The sequence below is a fragment of the Galleria mellonella genome, unplaced genomic scaffold (genome assembly GCF_026898425.1).
Source record: "Galleria mellonella isolate WM207_F2 unplaced genomic scaffold, CSIRO_AGI_GalMel_v1 utg132, whole genome shotgun sequence".
NCBI lineage: Eukaryota > Metazoa > Arthropoda > Insecta > Lepidoptera > Pyralidae > Galleria > Galleria mellonella.
The window spans coordinates 384,365-404,065 of record NW_026441989.1 but is presented as its reverse complement, the minus strand read 5'-3'; the positions used below and the strand labels follow the sequence as shown (position 1 = coordinate 404,065).

Genomic DNA, 19,701 nt, shown 5'->3' with positions numbered 1-19,701 from the left:
CTTCTTTTCTTCTTATGATATTATAATGAGCAAACAGAGAACATTAACAACAACAAGACGCTTACGACAGCTAGAATATGGTTGTTGGAATGACATTTTTGTAGGAGGAAGGTTTCTGTTAATGGAATTGGAAAAGAGCGTGTACGTCAGTGAGAATCTAAATTGATATTATTTATTTTCTGATATCTTTTCATCTTTTTGGTGTTTTGTGTTTGTACTGTATTAGTGGCAGCGAGCCACCTGATATACCGTTTGATACATTCCCTGATTTATTTAAATACTCACTTGTCTTAACAGTGCCCTCTGATTTTTGAAACTTCTGTTAGGAAAAGAACATTAGAGATACCTTCAGAAAATTCATCCTCCACCAAAGTTTTAAAACAAGTTGTGTATCGTTTAAAATACTCTCATGCTGATAATTCTCATTATCTCGTCTACGTATCACGGATTGAATTCGATCCATAATCAGATACTTCCCTCCACTCTCTACATTACTCAACATCCAAGAAGGGTTCAGGAATAGAGCGTTTTTTCGAGAACACAACTACGGCACTTTTGGCTGCGGATAGTTTTAAATCATGAAATTCCAGTTATGTATTTAAAGATTCAAGGGAAATTTGCATGGAGGATACAGCGGCTATAATGTCATTATCAAAGATATATAGTGCTAAGTCCTCTCTAAGGAATTAACCATGATAGTTTCCAGGGGAACCGCGAGGAGGTCGACCTGGTTGGATATATTGCTAGCAATGGGATTCTCAGTCTCCATTACTAATAACCCCTTTCCCCCCAAAAACTATCATGGTTAATTCTTGATGAATTCATCATGATGGGCTAACTAGCCTGTTTTCATTTTCATCGATCACCCTTCACTTTTGCCGCGCCAGCGTATCCCGTTAGCGCAGGGGCCGGGGGGCGGGGGGGGGGGGGGTTAACATTCCATTTTCACCCATTAAAAAAAACGAAAGGATTACAATTCTTGGATCCATAGCATGTGGTTTACAAAGATTTTGTGTCAACTTTAAACGTTGCGATTAATTTTCCCAACATAGTAGACGAACACAACATTCAAAAAGTTGATGACGAACTTCAACAAATAAAATTTGATAAAAGTATAAAAGATTTGTTAGAATAAGTGAAAGTAGTATCACCAATACGATTTTGAGTGTAGATAAATTTTGGGAAGCGATTGGAAAAAAATCCAGGCCGCGAATAGTAATACAAAGTTTTATCAAAGTAAATATTATATATTTTGCGAAAGCTTTATTATGTTTGCCCATGTCAAACGTTTCGTACGAAAGAATATTCTCTCAGGTGAATCTAAACAAAACAAAAACAAAGAATAGGTTCCTAAACCAACATGTTTTAGCTATAATTACCACAAAAGAGGGTATAAAGGAACACGAAGACTTTGTTTCCTTTAAACTAATCAAAAACATAATAAAAAAGATGTCTCCAAATTGTATGTACTTGAAAAATAGAGACGAAAATTATTTGCCTCCAGGCAAATATTGATATGTAAAGTAAATTATTTTGTTGATTAAAGAAATTTTATTAAATTTCTTGTGTATTTTTTTTCCATTTCCTTGTTGCCTACAAGAAAATGGATATTTGGATTTTATTGGGCATTTTTCACAGCAATTCTGGCAAATTTTGGTAGATTCGCTATTAATGAGATGGCCACACTGCTTCTGCCGCAGACTATAGTTAAGTAGTCTGTAGAAAAAAGCGCGGGAAACGTTTAAAAAAGCGGGAGTGTTTTTTGATCTTCTTTAAATTAATTTTATTTTTATTTATATAAGGATTAGTCTTTTTTATATATTGTGTATTAGATTGTATATTTAATTGTATATTTTGTAGTAATAGTGTTTGTTGCTGTAAATATTGGTAAGTAAATTACCTATATTAACATTATGGATCCACCTATAGACCCTGGGGGGACAACTCCCCAGGTGTCTGCAAATATAACTATTCCATTCAATAATAGTTTTGATATATTGGGTGAATCTAGTATGGACACAGATGGTTCTAGCGTTGCAAGTTCTAAACGTAAGCGAGTACGTGGTGAACGTCGCATTTGCAAACATTGCAATAAAAAACGAAGGAGGCACACCAAGGGTCTTGAATCTAAAATTAAAGATAGTGATTGTCAATGTATTGAAGATGAGAATCAAACTCAAGTATCAATCCCAGTTGTAAACAATACCGAGTCTGTTAAACCTGCTTCTCCACCCAGTACTTTAAGCAGAACTTTGTACAATGCCGAGGATATAGCACCTTATGTCGTTCATGTACAAAAAAATGAAACACATCCTAATGATAACACTACATTACATCCTATTGCATTTGGTCGCTTTTTACACACTAATAAGATAAATAATATAGTGAATGGTAGCCTCAAAAGAATAGGAAGAAACCGTTTATCGCTTTCTTTCTCAAATTTTGAAAATGCAAATGCATTTTTAAATAATAGTAACTTAGAAACACATAATTTTAAGGCATTTATACCTTCTTTCCATGTAACCCGTATGGGAATTGTGAGGGGTATTCCTAAAGATTGGACAGAAGAGGAAGTAATCCAAAATATATCAGTACCGATAGGTTGTGGGAAAATTCTAAAAACCAGAAGAATAAAGAAAAAGACAATTAATGAAGGACAACCAAGTTTTATTAATACTGAAACCATTGTTATTACTTTTGATGGACAAATATTGCCAAAAAGAGTATTTATGTTTTACACATCATTAACTGTAGATTTGTACATTTACCCTACTATCCAATGCTATAACTGCTGTAGGTTCGGACATGTCAAGATGCAGTGTCGTTCAAATCCTCGGTGTTATAAATGCAGGCAAAATCATACAGGTGATAAATGTGAAGTAGATGAGGAAAATGTTTCTTGTATCTTGTGTAATGGTTCTCATTCAGCAATTAGTAAAAAATGTCCTGAATATGCACGTCAGAAAGCCATTAAAGAAACAATGGCCCATAGTTGTGTTTCTTATGCTGAAGCATCAAAATTTCATCCTCCAACTTCTAAACTATATTCAGATGTATTAACATCATCATCTCCTTCAAATAAATCTCATTTTCAATCTTCTTTCCTTAAAGAGAAATCATCATTACCACATATACAATCATCATATAAAAAAACAGTTACACTTAAACCACGCTCTCCTCAAAAAATACAACAAGGATATGATCGTTCTGCCCATGAAGCCATAGTTAAGGAATATAATATTCCTGCTCCCTCTAATGGTTGTGCATTATCATCAAATAATATTGACAATAATCAATCCATCATTGATATTATTCTCATGCTTATTAAAGTGTTATCGCAATCAAAAATGATACAAACAACTTTACCACCGTCCAACGATGCCATGTACAATGTATTGTCTCAATTGTTAACTTCTCGCAATGGATTACAAAGTCCAAATAATTCAGTGGAACTGTCGTAGCATAACAAATAAGAAATCAGACTTATTTTATTTGATTAATAAATATAATCCTTTTATAATAGCTCTACAAGAGACTTGGTTAAAGCCAGGATATCCTTTTAGGATTTCAGGCTTTACAAGTCTCCGTGATGATAGAGCTGACGGATATGGCGGTGTTGCCATATTGGTCAAAAACTCCCTTCTTTTTTCTTCTTTTTCGCTTCCTGTATATAGCGGCATTAATGCAGCTGCTATAATTATAAATGGTATCTGTTTTGTTACTTTATATATTCCTGATCCTACATGCCAAATATATTCACAACTAGAACAATTATTTTCAATTTTACCTAAACCTTTTCTCGTAATGGGCGATTTTAATGCTCAGCACCAATCGTGGGGCAGTTCTACTTCTAATTTTTATGGTGGAAAACTCCTGACGATAATTGACACTTACAACTTATGTATTGTTAACTCAGATGTACCGACACGTAGAACTGCACCGAATGAAGGGTTTAGTGCTCCTGATATTTCAATATGTTCTTCTGATTTAGCTTCTTCACTGTCGTGGTATCCTCATTCCTCTACCTTCGGAAGCGATCACTTTCCCCTCATTCTTTCTTTTCCAATTTCCATTCCCTCAAGTCGAAAGAGTAGTCCTCGACTTAAATATAATTTATCAAATGTAGACTGGAATATTTACAAACAATATTTAGATAATAAAATATCGGAGTTACCTATTGTTTATCATGGAAATGAACATCAATGTTGTAATGACTTGATAATTAATATGAAGGAGGTTGCTGATTTATTATTTCCTGTTAAAAATAGTGCTTCAGGGAAAATTCCCTCCCCACCTTGGTGGGACAAAGATTGTACGGAAGCAATTAAAAATCGTAAAGAGGCTGAAAAAAATTATAATAATTACATGACATCAGAAAATTTTGAAATTTACACCGCAGTTTCACGTTCTACTCGAAAACTACTAAAAAAAAAGAAATTGGAAGGTTGGAGAAGATTTTGTTCTTCTATCTGTCCAGAAGTTAATTCATCAGTCGTTTGGAATAATATTAAAAGATTCAGATCTGCCTTTAGTGATCATACATCACGTTCTGCACTCGATTTAACTTTAGCGAATAAATTTTTAGATCGCCTTGCTCCTAGTTATGTGCCGGAATGCCTTTACAATATTTCTCTATCCGTCTCTGACGAATTATCCGAACTTGAGTCTCCTTTTACTCTTGTAGAACTTAAAGGTGTTCTAGCTTGTATTAAAGACTCTGCACCGGGAGAAGACGGTATACCGTATTCCTTTTTAAAAATGCTAGCGATGCGACATTAATTTACTTTTTAAATATAATTAATTCCATAATTATTTCGGGAAATATACCTACTTCATGGAAGTCTCAGATTATTATACCATTTCTAAAGCCTCATAAACCACCTTCTGAACCATCTTCATACCGTCCTGTTGCACTTTCCTCTGTCTTACTAAAGCTAGCTGAACATTTAGTGAAGAACCGTCTAGAATGGTTTTTAGAAAGTAATAACTTACTATCCCCGAACCAGTTTGGTTTTAGGAAAGGTAAGAGCACCTTAGATAATGTGAGCATTCTTATTTCAGATATTCATATAGCTTTCTCACAAAATTTGTCAATCCTCTCAGCCTTTTTAGATATAAATTCTGCCTATGATAATGTAATAATTTCTATTTTAAAAACTAAATTACAAGCTTTAAATGTACCGGTAATGCTTTCTAATTTCATTATTAATATTTTATCAGAAAGAACAATACATATGGATCTAGATGAAGATACCAAATTATCTAGAACAGTATGGAAAGGCCTTCCACAAGGATCTGTTCTCAGTCCAATTTTATTCAACATATACACATACGATCTAGAATCATTCCTTGATAAATCCGTCAAAATTTTACAATATGCTGATGATCTCTTATTATATTTTATTGCGAAGTCCATAGAATCTGCTTCTGCCAAATTATCTGATTCATTAGATTTGTTAAAAACGTGGTTAGATGCAAATGGTCTTAATCTTTCTGTAACCAAGAGTAGTGTAGTTTTGTTTTCAAGAATGAGATCACCGCAACAAATTAAGGTTCTTTATGATAACTCATACATTCCTATAAAGACTGAAATTAAATTTTTAGGTATCGTGCTAGATAATAAATTAACAGGTCTGTCCCACTGTAATTATATTTCCACGAAATGTGAGCGTAACCTCAACATTCTTAGGTGCCTTGCTGGAGTTTGGTGGGGAGCACATCCCGTTTCACTAAAACTTGCTTATAATGGTCTTATAAGGAGTGTCATTGATTATGGAACTTTTTTGTTAGCTCCAGGAAGTTCATTTGCTTTTAAGAAATTGGATTTAATTCAATCAAAGGCCTTGAGGATTATCTCTGGAGCAATGAAATCAAGTCCAATCAATGCTTTACAGCTCGAAGTCGGTGATCCACCTTTGGTTTTAAGAAGGCAATATTTATCTGATCGCTTCTTTTTTCGTTGTTTACAATTATCTGATCATCCGCTTATTCAAAAGTTATCTCAACTATATATCTTTATTTCGTCTTCATCTTATTGGAAACATAAAAAACCTCCATGTTTAATACAAAGTTATGAAAAATATAAATCCATAGAATCTCCCACTTTTACATCGTCCTGTTTTCCCATTTATAAATGCTCATATCAATCTTTAGTTTTATCTCCTAATATTAAATATGATTTTGGGTTATCAAAAAATGATTCAGAATTGAATGCCAAATTTATGTTTATAACTGACATTGAATGGAATGAATGGCACTACATCTTTACAGATGCATCAAAACCAGACAATAGCGGTTGTGTAGGTGTGGGTGTGTTTCATTCACAATTTAATATTGTTCAAAAAATTAAACTTCCATCGGAATCTTCAGTTTTTACCGGGGAATGTTATGGTATTTTAAAAGCTGTAGAATATATACTTTTAATGAAATTACATAAGGCAATAGTTTTCACTGACTCTATGAGCTCTTTGCAAGCTCTAGCCAAATATCCGTTTAAATCAAAACCAGTTTATCCCATTATTTGTGACATAAGACAAAGTCTTTATCTTTGCATGTTGAGAGGGTATTCCGTTTCTTTTGCCTGGTTACCAGGACACAGTGGTATTAGCGGCAATGACAAAGCTGACCTTATGGCAAGAGAGGCTGTAACTTGTGGTGATATGTATCCGTATCATAATTACTGTAGTGACCTAGCTTGTCTCCCAAAAATATATTTAAGGTATGCCTGGAAGGAATATTGGGAAAAAACAAGTACAATAAAAGGAAGATTTTATCGCCTTATACAACCCGATATTCCTTTCAAACCATGGTTTTGTAAATTAAAGCTTGGAAAGACCGCAACAACTATTATAACTCGTATGCGTCTAGGTCACGTATGCACACCTTCTCATTTATACAAGCTTGGTATTGTACAAAGTTCGTCGTGTAATTGCGGTGCTGAAGTGGCGGACTTGAATCATATATTCTTCTCATGTTCTAAATTTGACCACACCTCCATTTTTAATCATCTCCGATCCATCCGTGTTCCATTCCCAACTTCTATTCTTACTCTACTTTCTTCCAATGATCCTATTATCTATAAAATACTATCTTCATATATATATAATAACAATATTAAGATTTAGTTATATTACATGAATACATTTATAGTTGCATCAATTGCTTTTCCTATATATTTATAAGTATATTCTCATATGTACAAGTATATCCTTCATATCCTATAAATATCCTAGACCTAATCCTTATCCTTTCTAAATTCGTTTGTGTTAGGTATTTTTATTACTATTATCGTTTCCCCGTTTTGTTCTTGGCAAAATACCCTAATATCGGGGTGAACGCCACAAAAGAAGAAAAAAAAAAAAAAGAAAAAAAGTAGTCTGTAAGACTATCTTTGTTGTTACCTAATCATTGAAATAATGGGTTTACTAAAAAAAGTATATATAATTTATTTATTATAGTTTGCTTGCATTAAGTTACGAATCTTATTCATTCTAAGTTTATAAGAATTGAATGTTTGATTTTGTTACTTTTAGACGTGAACCAATTTTTATAATTTTATTACTAGTGATTATGGTTTAGTAATATTAAAAAACTTTAAGCTTTCATTTATTTTCAGACAACCGGACTTACGGGTCTTGCGGTGGCTGCAAATCCACATCATACTTTAGGTGCACTTTATGGTAAAATTCTTAGAACCTTGCAAAAAATGCCGGAAACATCTGTATACCGAAAATATACTGAGCAAATTGTAAGGGAAAGGGCTGCTGTACTTACACAGGTAACAATTAATAAAATGTATTGTTTGTTATTAAATTAATAATACCTGCCAATTGAAGCTATTAGCTCTAGAACTGAAACTAATAAGAAACATTAAGTTTTAATCATCAGAGACAAGTGTTAATTGTTTGTTAACATTTTTGGCAGTCTTACTCTGCCATAGTTTTTCTCCCTATAATATATCCATTACAATAATTTAATAATTAATATTTAATAGTTGGGTTTCACAAATTCATAAACACATTTTTCTCTTCTCTCTCTATTGACCTCTCCTCACATACACCTCACCTTCACTACAGAATGGTACTTAAAAAGAGATCTGTATTCTGAAATGTAATATTTGATTTTATAATTGTTACAATTTAATATTTCACAGACAAAGGATGTGTATGAGATTGAACAAAAGATCAACTGTGGCCAAGCTGAAGAGTTGATAATTCAAGCTGAAAATGAACTCAATTTGGCTAGAAAAATGCTGAACTGGAAGCCATGGGAGCCTCTTGTTGCCAAGCCACCTAAGGGTCAATGGGATTGGCCTCCAGCAAAATCTTAAATAAACTTGCACATATATTATGGAATTGTTAATTTGTCAGTTGTTTAGAAATAAATTTTATCTTATATTTACCGTACAATTATTTGATTATTATTTTATCTTCCATTAATTTTTTATTTTAATAAATATTTATTTATAACACATATATAAATATTTTTGATGAGCCTTACAGATTTACTAAAAACCATAGAACATTATAATACATTAATGGAAAAACATTGTGGTCTTTTCTGACAATGTTGATGGAATTTAACATTAGTAAATTGCTGTGATTTTAATTCCAGGATAAAATAAACATTTGTATTTAATAATAAGTCTGAGATTTTACGGATATTAGTGAATGTCTGCATTATTAAACCTTGTTGTTTATGGGATAGGCAGAAAGAATTGTCAACTAGGTTTCTACATCTACACAATATTAAAATTAGTTACTTTGTAATGGATAATCTTCTATTAGGATGAATTATGGCATTTATGTCAATGTCAGGTGTGATTTGCCTGCATTTCTGAATATCTAGTAGGTACTTATCTAGTAAACAAGTGTATATTATAATGAAGACGTTAGGATTACTTTTTGTAATTCTGTATAAACAATCATCAGACAAAATTAAAATATAAGTATTTTTTTATTTTAATGAGTGCTAAAGGTTTCTTTAATGTAGTTTATATATCAGTGCATTTTTATTTATACAACTAGTTTTGGAAGAAACAAAGTGGAAAGTGGTAAATGCTATATAGATTTGTCCTGCATGATCATGTTTATAGATGATGATTACCACAGAATATGCTGGTACATGGTATTGATCTATGATATATACATTGTCATTTCTGAGGACTAGTGTCTGTGTGACTAAAGTCTCACACTTTTTTTGTTCAATCCCACCTTTTCGAATTGAACACGACTATAACAACAAGCTGTATGCCGCCAGAAATAAGAGTGAAAGTAATAAAAAAAATAAGATCAACAAATGATTAGTATAACATGTAATATTTATTTATAAATTATTCTCGATGTGATTTTTATGACATTGCTCCAGAGGCCTTAAATAAAATATAAATTATAGCCTTAAGTCCATCCCTTATATTAAATAATTAATGAAAAAATATAATTAATTTAGTAGAGTATTTAAAATTGTAAATGCACATTCATTCTCCTACAAATGGACCTTAAAAATACTAAGTACATACATCGTTTACTTTGTATTATTACATTTATTGAAAGTTAGGTAATGTAATAGTTTATCTTATGTGTTGTTAAGGTTTATTTTAGTAGTATAACTCTTTGGTTCATTACTTCAAGATACAATCTGACTGAAAATGTGCAAATAGGTATTTATTTAGTCACACTAATAAAAGCGAATTGGAAATATTGGAATGTGTACATTTAAGTGCATGCAGAGTCCATTATTTTAATATGAGTAAACTTTATGTATTTATAATAATAAATAGTAATGATTTTGTTATTTTCAAATATATTCATATTATAATGAGTATGGCTAATATTTGATTTGTTTATATGAAATAATTCATATAATTAAAAATTAACACGAATATACAGGATATATTAGCTTGAAACACAAAGATAGTATGTATAAAACAATTTTTCCAAATGAACATGAGTTGAAATGTGAAAATAATCTAAACCTGTGGTTTGCTTTGAGTATATATAGATAGATAAATACTCTTTGTCATTTTCTCCAAAAGATTACACTAGTAAATTTATTATAAATACAAACTTTGAGCATATAGTGATTGACTTGTATGCAAGATTCAAAATTTAGAATGTATACAAAGACCATAATACAGCAGCAGGTTACACATATTGTGTTGTTCTAGTTTAGGAATGACACAATTGGTGTGATTGTGTGTCACTTATTATTACTATTTATACAATTGGTTTATTTTTCTTGCCAAAAGTTGTTAAGTTTTTTTTAATATGATCATAGGGCTTCAAGTTACTATATTGCCTGGTTAACACTGTATAAGTTCCTATGTATTTTTATAGTGGACTCTGTATATAATATAGATAGCTATAATAATAATATTTGGCACAGCACATTAATGTTGAAATGTAGATTTCACAATAAAAATGTTCATATAAAATTTCAAGTACCAATATACTAGTGTACCATACCATAACTCATTAACAAGATAATGATTTACATACAACCAATAATAAATTTTTAATTTTTATACTTAACAATAGTAAATAGGTGAAAATCATATTTCAACTAAATGATAATTAGTTTTGCTATATTATAAAAAAGTGGAAACAATTGTGTCTATGTCAGCATAGTACATTATAGTGAATTATTAAATGATAATGGTAACTCACTTGTAAAACATACCATCTCCTAGCAAACTGTTTTGTACTATTCATAGTACATTTACCAGACAGTGATTAACTGTATCAGCATATTTGATATTCACCAAATTTCTTAACTACACAATATTTATGTATAAAGTACATAATCCTTACATTTATAAAATAAATAACTGTATAAAATCACTTGTTTATATAATACTTAAGTTTAGTGTGGGCTCCACCAGGAATAGCCAACTAACAATGCTATAGCATTTGTAAAATGTCTATATCAAGAGTCAATATATACATAATTTTAAAACATATTTTTTATCTTTATAGATTTACTTATTGCTTTAACTGAATTCATAAAAATAAGTCAGTTTGCTCTTCATAGTGGATTTCCTGTTGTCTCCATCAACCAATTATCCTGAAGAATGATAATTTATTCCTTATCTTGATGTGGCAGATTATGTTGATGTAACACCTTTTCTTGCTACCAACAAATTTAAAACAGGGTGTTTTTTTATGTAACTAACTGCCTTTTTATGTGTTACCATAGTGAAGTCATAACCATTGCATTGTAAGATTTTATCATGCATTCTTAAACCTGATTTAGCAGCTGGACTTCCTTCATGAACTTCTGTCACATAAATGCCCTAGAAAAAAAGTAAATATAAAATAAAATTTTAAACTAACAAGTTTGTTTCAATATAAAGATTTCAAATGAAAGTTTATTATTGTCACTGTATCTACACCAGTGTTTTATTGATATAGAAAACATTTCTCATTACATTGAACCGATGTGTAGATATGTGGCGAATGACGCATGAAATTAACGTTATTTATCACTTACGTTATCAGTGTATCCCTGGGGACTTTTACGAAAATCTTGGTCAATTCCACCACCGATTTTGAAGCCACATTTCATAACTTCCCGCCCTTCAGCGTCTACCCCAGCCTCTTTTTGTAAAGTTATTGGTATCTGTGAAGATAATTATATATGATAAAAAGTACGAAATGAGAGCTTTCGAGGAGAATACATTGGGGAGTGGTCTACAGAACTTACACTGAGACACTCCATAGCCGTTCCGGCCTGGTGTTGAAATGCCATTTTCGCCATGATGAAAGATTATTTTTTAAAATCTTTTGGACGTTTCACTATAAAATTTGGGTAAAATAGTCAATAATATTTAAATATAAAACACACGTAAAATTAATGACAACAAGCGAAAATTTCACCTATTAAATCTATGGTACAATATGAATCATAGATTTTTATATAGAATTTAGTAAACTTTATAGCTTTGGGTTCTAGTAAAAACACATTAGGTATTACAGCGCTGGATTATAATCAATTTTTTTTTTATTTGATTTTAAACAATATTTATAGACATACTTGCGGTAAAACTATAATAAAATGCGAGAAAAATATAAATATGAATATTAATAAACTAAATTTTTAAATGTCATTAATAATAAAACGAATTCAAAGGACTGTGACCGATAAGATAAGCAATAAAACGTGACTTAGATTGTATATATAGAGTGTCTCCATAAAATGCTTCGAAAAAAAAAGGGTCACCATTTTTATACTATACAATTTTGCGTGATAAATAGTTATGAGTGACTCCTTTATAACTTCTATATTTATTTTGTTTTATAAGTTCTGCAATTTTCATTATTCATTCGCAAAAACTTATTTTATTTATTAAATAATTAAATATAGACAAGTGAAGATACATTATATGCGTCTATACGTATGTAGAGCCTAATTAATAAAGATATGAGTCAGCTAATTTGACAATTAGCTGACAAAAAGTTGATCTGTATTTGAGGCTGAACACCCTATCCATATAATCTAAGATCTTGATTATAAAATAAGATAAAATAATTCGGAATAAGAGCCTCTTATAGAAAAATGGTCGTAAAAATAGCAACTGATTGCCATTGAGCAAAAGAAGAAAAAGAACACAATTGTATTACTAGTATAACACTTGATGATTTGATAGTTTTACAATAAACTGAATCTAAATTATAGCTGAAGACCAAAGATTTGTTCTTAGGTAAAAAGAAGGCGAAATGAACTTTGGTTATAACCTGTCCGAAAGGATAAATTGAAATGACTTAACAACACCTTGTTAGTGTAAAGAAAATTCCAAATCAGACTAGGCTGTATGGGTTTTATCTTCTTTGCTTATTTTTTTTGAGGAAAAAGAAGTATTGTCAAATATCAATTCGACATTGACGTTTTAGATATATTGTGTGATTTTGATTGACAGAAAGGAAAAATTAAAATTATGTTTTCTCTTAATTAGTTATTTATTTATTGTAACAAAATAAAATAATTTTTAAATGTAAGTACCTAACTTAATAATTGTTATTTTTAATGACTAAATTCAAACTATGAAGGAGAGTTCTGTGTAGGCATTATAGGCAATGAATAATATTCTTTCGTTGTGAAATGATGTGGGCGATAGCTGACTTTTAATTTTTACTATAAAATAACATTTATTAACTGAGATAATTATGCTGTTTTTTCACAATCATCATTGTTTTGTTGAATTGTATATATGTTTTGGTGGCCAAAACACATTTTAAAGCGTATACACTATAAAGTTCAATTAGTAATAAAAACTACGCATAGAATTTATTTAATAATACATGATTTTTAAGTATTCGTCTGTATTTTGACAGATGTCCAATGGTGAATACCGTCATTTATGGCGGATCGTGTTTAGGAATTTTATTAATTCTTTTAAACCAAGACCAATAAAGGGAAATAATGTTGGTAAGTTATAAAAATCATTGTTTCAATGCTTACTAATCACAAAACTGTATGTAGAGCATTATTGTCATGTAATTTATTAATTTGTGTAGGTAAAGATTACATAGGAAATATATATTATGAAATACCAGCCAACCCCAGTCTTGGTAAACGAAAACCTTCTAGGTGGTATGATCCACCTAAGGGCCAGGATTTTCAGGATCCTATTCCAGCTGAATGGGAGGCATGGCTGAGAATGAGGAGGTTGGTATAATTAATATTTTTTGTTTTCATTTACATTTTTTTATAATTATGACAATATTTGTATTTATGTTAAAAAAATTTAAAATTGTTTTTTAATTGTAAATATAATATTGTTTATTTTAAAATAAAATTTTATATGATTTACAATATGAAATGCTTTATTCAAGATGTGTGACATGTCATAATTGTAAAGTGATATAACTTTTATTAATATTTTTTATTTCTCATAGGACTGATCCTCCCTCAAAAGAAGAAATAGAAAAGAATTTAGCTATAGCTCAATTGAAGAAGATAAATGCGGCTAAAATTGAAACAAAGAGGCTTGCTGAAGGAGGTTCTTTGCCAACAACACCTATAAAAGGCCCTGAATCATTTCCAACATATTCAGAGTACCACACGGGAGACCCAGAAAACCACCCTAGACATAAATAGATTATGTGATTTGTGTTATGATGTAAATAATAGTTGTTATGAGTAGATTTTATTTTATTATATTGGAAACTACTACTTTTATTTTTTATCTGTTTTGGTGATTTATTTCCTCTAAGTAAATTAATTTAGTTAATTAATAGTCTATGACATAAACAAATTGCTGTGTAAAAATTCCCTAGGCTTTTGATAGTGTTATATAATATGGGATGTCATAGTAAAAGTATACAAGTAATTGAGAGAAAATCATAAAAAAAATTAAAAATAATAAATACATAGCAGTAGGATATGTCATAGTGCTGTCTACTCAGTATCTAACTAAGTACAGCTTGTATTAAAATATTTCTATCTTTCATCTCCAGTCGGCATTCATGACAAGGGCAAAAAAATCCTAAATATTTGATAGAGTGTCCTTATCTTAGGTCAATACTTGGAGGGAGTGTATAAATGCTTCAATAGAAATGCCTTTATCTTTTTAAAATTGCATTCTTTTTCAATCATACTATTTTTGTAATTAGTAAGGGTTTTACCACAAAAACGATTATTTATATTTATTATAAGCTAACCTGGTAAAACTTTTGATCTCTAATGGGAGCTTTTCCACACAGTGGGATCATTTTGTTATAGCAAATAATATACATTACAAAATTTCATTAAAATCGGTTATGTGGTTTCAGACTTTTTTATGCAATTTAGAATGATGAATAATCGTCGCCTGTAGAGACGAACCATGGACAACAGATTATGCGTGTCGCTTATAATGTCCCTCATCCGTTGCCATTCCTGAGGCCTAAGATGTCAAGCCTGTGAACCCTATAATTTCACTCCCATACCTCTCCTTTAACTCGAAATACAGCTATGCAAATACAACTACTTCTGTATTCAGCATGCACAGTTGGTTCACTACAGAAACCGTGCGTTTTTTCTGGTATCAATTTCCAGCAGCAGTATTTCCGAACCAATATGACAACATAACCTTAAAAAAAGAGAATATTCCTTTTTAAAAGGCCGGCAGCACACCTGCAATGCCATTGGTCTTGTGGGTGATCATTAGGCGGCAATGGTCACTTACCATCAGGTGAGCCGCATGCTCGCTTGCCCCTGTGTTGTAAAAAAAAAGAAACAGGCCAGTTCCACTCATCGCTACAAACTTTCTCCAAGAGAGAGAGAAAGGTAGAGATAGATAAAGATAACCACGCATATAATTTTTGTACAAAGTATTCTTTTTTTTATTCTGAATCTGGTTAGCGACCAAATTAGGAAGTAGTCGAAATAGGTGTCCCGTCCTCGCTATTTTAAAAAAGGGGGGGAGGTAAACCCTGAAGGGGGGAGGGATTGTTAGTAATGCGGACTACCAGCCTAATTGCTAGTAATAGACCCTTGCAGGTTGACCTCTACTTGGTTTCCCCTGGAAATCATTGTGTTGAATTCCAGGTATATTCATCACGATGGGCTAACTGACCTGCCTTTTCAACCTCACCTATTATCCCTCACTGGTGTCCCGCAAGCGTAGTCCGTTAGCGCAGGAGGAGTTATGTGAAGATATTGTTTAGAGTAGCAGTGTCCATTGATGATTTGCGTCATGGAGAATATAGTTGGAAAAACGTTCTTATATGCCGCAATGTCTTTTAAATGTAAGAAGCTATAAGCTAATTAAAGAATTGGATCTTCCTTCGGTATATTCCTCACCCCATCCACGAATGGTTTTATTCTATATCTCCAAGCGAGCATAGGACAATTGGAACGTATTCGAATGGTTACGAGGATTGTAACCCAACTGCCTGTGTTTTTAAGGCCATCATGAAGTCGACAAATAACTGCTGCGGGCGTTATGTCTCCTGTTTCCAATTCACTGCCATCAGTGTATAATAGTGTAATCAGTATTGGCAGTGAGTCGTGACTTATTCGTGATTACCTCTTGTACAATGAATAATATATATGATGTCCGAAAAGAAAACAAATATAAATCAAATACGATTAGATAATTTAATTAGTTAAATGTTTAGATTTGCTACTAACTACATTTAAAAGAACATAAATAAAAAAGTAATAATCAATTTTTTCTATATATATACTCATTTATATACCCAGGTAAGTATGGAACTCTCAAGGCGCCAGATCGGCTCATATTGTGTACAAGCTTAGTTATGATCTTTATTACTTTTTTAATATTTTTAAACGTGTACATATTAATACAAGAATTAGTATAAGTTGACACTTCTCAAATCTTTTCTCATTAAGTTATTAAATATAGTTTAGTATGTGCATACACTATGTTTGTAATGCTATAATGATGTCTATGATAAACTTAAAGATTAAGCGATCGCTAGGCCATGGAATGTATGTGATAACGTAATACCAACTTATTTTACCCAATTTAGTTGATCTCAGCCTGTTTTTATCTACTGCTGAATATGTTGTATGCTTTCCTCATATGGGTATAACGTGTTTTAACCTGCTTTCCGTGAACTCCCAAGTGTATTCATTCCGATGGGCTAATTGACCTGCCATTTTCATTCTCATCTATCAACCCTAACTGGTGCCTCGCCAGTGTATACCGATAGCGCTGGCGGGGTTACCATTTCATTATTATCCGTTAAAAGAAAAAAAAGCTGCTTCCCGCAATAATTTCGTATTCTCTTCTTTTAATTTATTCATCGTTAATACGGAGTAACTTACTGTTACAATCCATCATCATCATATCAGCCATTATCTGTCCACTATTGGACACAGGTCTCTCCTATAGACTACCATCCACTGACTCCTTACAATGTATTTGAGATCGTCACTCCATCTAGTGGAGGGTCGTTCTATACTGCGTTTTCCCAAACGGGTTGCCACTTAATAACCTTTCTTCCCTATCGGTTGTCGATTCTTCGAGCTATATGACCAGCCCATTGCTACTTCAGCTTGCTTATCCTTCAGGCTATGTTAGTTATTTCGGTTCTTTTGTGGATATCCTCGTTTCGGATTCCGAGATGCAAAGAAACTCTGAGTATAGCCCTCTCCATAGCTCGCCAAGTAATTTAAAGCCTTTGCATACGGGTAACTATGTAGGACCATGTTTCGGTTTTATAAGTCAACACGCATTAGTTAAAGACCTTCGTCTTCAAGCTTTGAGGCATTCTAGGTAAGAAGATGTGGCGTAGTTTCCGGAACGCTGCTTAGCCTAGTTGGATTCGTAAGTTGACCTCTCGGTCAAAGTTTGACTTACCTATTCAGACAAGAATGTGCTGTGCTGGTATACATTCAATCATTTAATACATAAAAAATATAATTAACGGTACAGATTCGAAGCTGAGAGTAGTTATAATAAATATATGTGTTTTTATATATATTACACCAGACATAGTGGCAGATTATTTTAAATCTTCTGTATGATCTTACTGTATGTATCAGGTCTTGGTGCTAAGTTTAGAACGAGTTATTTTGGAAGTCGTCATTTAAATAAGACGTTTGGTTTTTTTTTAATTGAAAATGGTATGGTAACCCCGCCTGCGCTAACGGGATATGGCGGAGAATCATGAAGGGTTTGTTGAGAATGAAAACAGGCCATCATCATGATGAATTCATCAGCCATTAACCGATAGTTTCCACTGGGAACTGGACGTCGACCTGGTTGGGTATATTGCTAGCAATGGGATTCTCAGTCTCCATTACTAACAATCTCTTTCCCCCCAGACGTTTGGTTAGGACTCTCGAAAACAGTACCTACGTTAGTCGTTAGTTGCGTCTACACGCAATTTAGAAAGGATATTGATCTATAGTTCTTCATTAGGGTAATGACACTCTTCTTGAAGAACAAGACCACTGCACTTCTGCTCGGCGTTTTGGGCGTAACATCTTTGTGGATTACTATATTTATACATTAATATTTAGACGAGAATGTGCTGTGCTGGTATACATTCAATCATTTAAAATATAAAAATTATAATTATCGGTACAGATTCGAAGCTGAGGGTAGTTATAATAAATATATGTGTTTTTATATACATTAAAATAAATTATTTTGAATTTCATTTTACTGTACGGTCTTAGTAAGTATAGAACGAGTAATTTTAGACAGTACATTTAAATAAATACATATGATGTGTGTATTAACACAGATTATTAAAAAGGACAACTGCCGAATAATAGAATCATAACTGTTTCAGTATTATCCGTCCACTCTGGATATAAGTTTTATAGTAATTAAATAAAGAACGGTCTTGCGATATCTACTTACTTAGTTAAACCTATTTAATACAAAGATCTTGAGTGGGGCATCGACTTATACTACGTTTACCCATAAGTGGTCGCCATTCAAGAACCTTTCTTCCCCATCCGTTGTTGGTTCTTCGAGCTATTTATCAGCTCATTGTTACTTCAGCTTGCTTATCCTTCGGGTTATGTCGGTTATTTTGGTTCTTTTGCGGATGTTCCCATGCCTAATGTATATTAATTTAATTTTGCCCATTTTTAAAGCACAATCATTTGGGTCGCTACGTTTTTGATGCCTCTTTCCTTTGTAGATTTCTTAATTTAATAAATCTATGTGTATGTGTGTAATTAATTTATTACAAAAGGACACATAATAATAATTGTATTTTGTATTGTCTACGTGATTCAATGTAGATATAAGTTTTACTTGTAATTAAATAAAGCATTATCATGAGATATTTACTTATTTAGTTAAACCTGTTTAATACAAAGATTTGAGTATTACGATCAACATAATTCAGATATTTGCATATTCATCACACATTGTTTTATTAGTAAAACAAAGTAAGTATGTCAGTTCAGTACTTAGGATAATGAAATCTATGAAAAATCGTATGTTAATTTTCAATAAATATCTATATAATAATTTATACTTTAAATGTATTAATATAATAATGGGATTTATTTATAACAAAAATACAGAATTAGATAGAAAAATAGAAAATTAATCTCGTGTGCCATAAAAAGAAAACCGACTTCAATTGTGACTAAATCAGTTACTTTGATTTAAAAATTTAATTACTAATCCGACTTTGATAAAACTTCTATGGGACCAATCTGTAAGTAGGTACATTCTTTCAGATAAAAAAAGAATATTCCAAACCGGTTTACAACTTATGGAGTTTTGAGGTAACAAACACAAGAAAAATATGAAATCGAATTGAGAATGTTCTTTTTTAAGTCAATTAAAAATAACTCTACGAGTATGTGGTTATTTACGGTATTTATATAGAAAGAGCAATCAACTTCCTGGAAGGCCGTAGACACTAGGTCACGGTACCCTCGTAGCCATGAACTACAAATATGTAGATAATATATATACATAATAATTAAAGAATGCTGTATGTTGATTATTTTTTATGATAAAACATGAATACCATACATATTACAATAATTTTTTTTTATACAACTTAGAATGACAAACAAGCTGACGGTCTACCTGATGGAAAGTGATAACCGTCGCCTATAGACATGCGCAGTACCATGGACATAACAGAGTATACTGTTTCGCCCATGATACCCCTCATGCGGTGCCATTCCTGAATACTCAGGTATTATATATATTCCTCTGTACCCAGTAAATTCACGCCATATCCCACTCTTCAAACCGAAACACAGCCATGCAAACAC

The 19,701-nt window shown here is 31.9% G+C and overlaps 3 protein-coding genes across 3 annotated transcripts; 2 read left to right on the top strand and 1 right to left on the bottom strand.

Annotated features, from left to right (window-relative positions):
- The first annotated feature begins 7,364 nt into the window (after positions 1-7,364).
- Positions 7,365-8,408, top strand: LOC113518253 (NADH dehydrogenase [ubiquinone] 1 alpha subcomplex subunit 5). The gene is made up of 3 exons (XM_026903083.1): positions 7,365-7,433; positions 7,616-7,777; positions 8,153-8,408. Exons 1-3 carry the CDS (start codon positions 7,416-7,418, stop codon positions 8,327-8,329), a joined length of 357 nt encoding a protein of 118 aa, XP_026758884.1. The 5' UTR covers positions 7,365-7,415; the 3' UTR covers positions 8,330-8,408.
- An 893-nt stretch (positions 8,409-9,301) lies between these two features.
- Positions 9,302-11,898, bottom strand: LOC113518369 (tax1-binding protein 3 homolog). Its single transcript, XM_026903253.3, has 3 exons — positions 11,701-11,898; positions 11,488-11,616; positions 9,302-11,290 (listed from the first exon to the last, which is right to left on the bottom strand). Exons 1-3 carry the CDS (start codon positions 11,752-11,754, stop codon positions 11,102-11,104), a joined length of 372 nt encoding a protein of 123 aa, XP_026759054.1. The 5' UTR covers positions 11,755-11,898; the 3' UTR covers positions 9,302-11,101.
- A 935-nt stretch (positions 11,899-12,833) lies between these two features.
- On the top strand, positions 12,834-14,175 carry LOC113518382 (NADH dehydrogenase [ubiquinone] 1 alpha subcomplex assembly factor 2). The gene is made up of 4 exons (XM_026903281.3): positions 12,834-12,988; positions 13,329-13,422; positions 13,512-13,662; positions 13,893-14,175. Exons 2-4 carry the CDS (start codon positions 13,329-13,331, stop codon positions 14,092-14,094), a joined length of 447 nt encoding a protein of 148 aa, XP_026759082.1. The 5' UTR covers positions 12,834-12,988; the 3' UTR covers positions 14,095-14,175.
- The last annotated feature ends 5,526 nt before the right edge of the window (positions 14,176-19,701 follow it).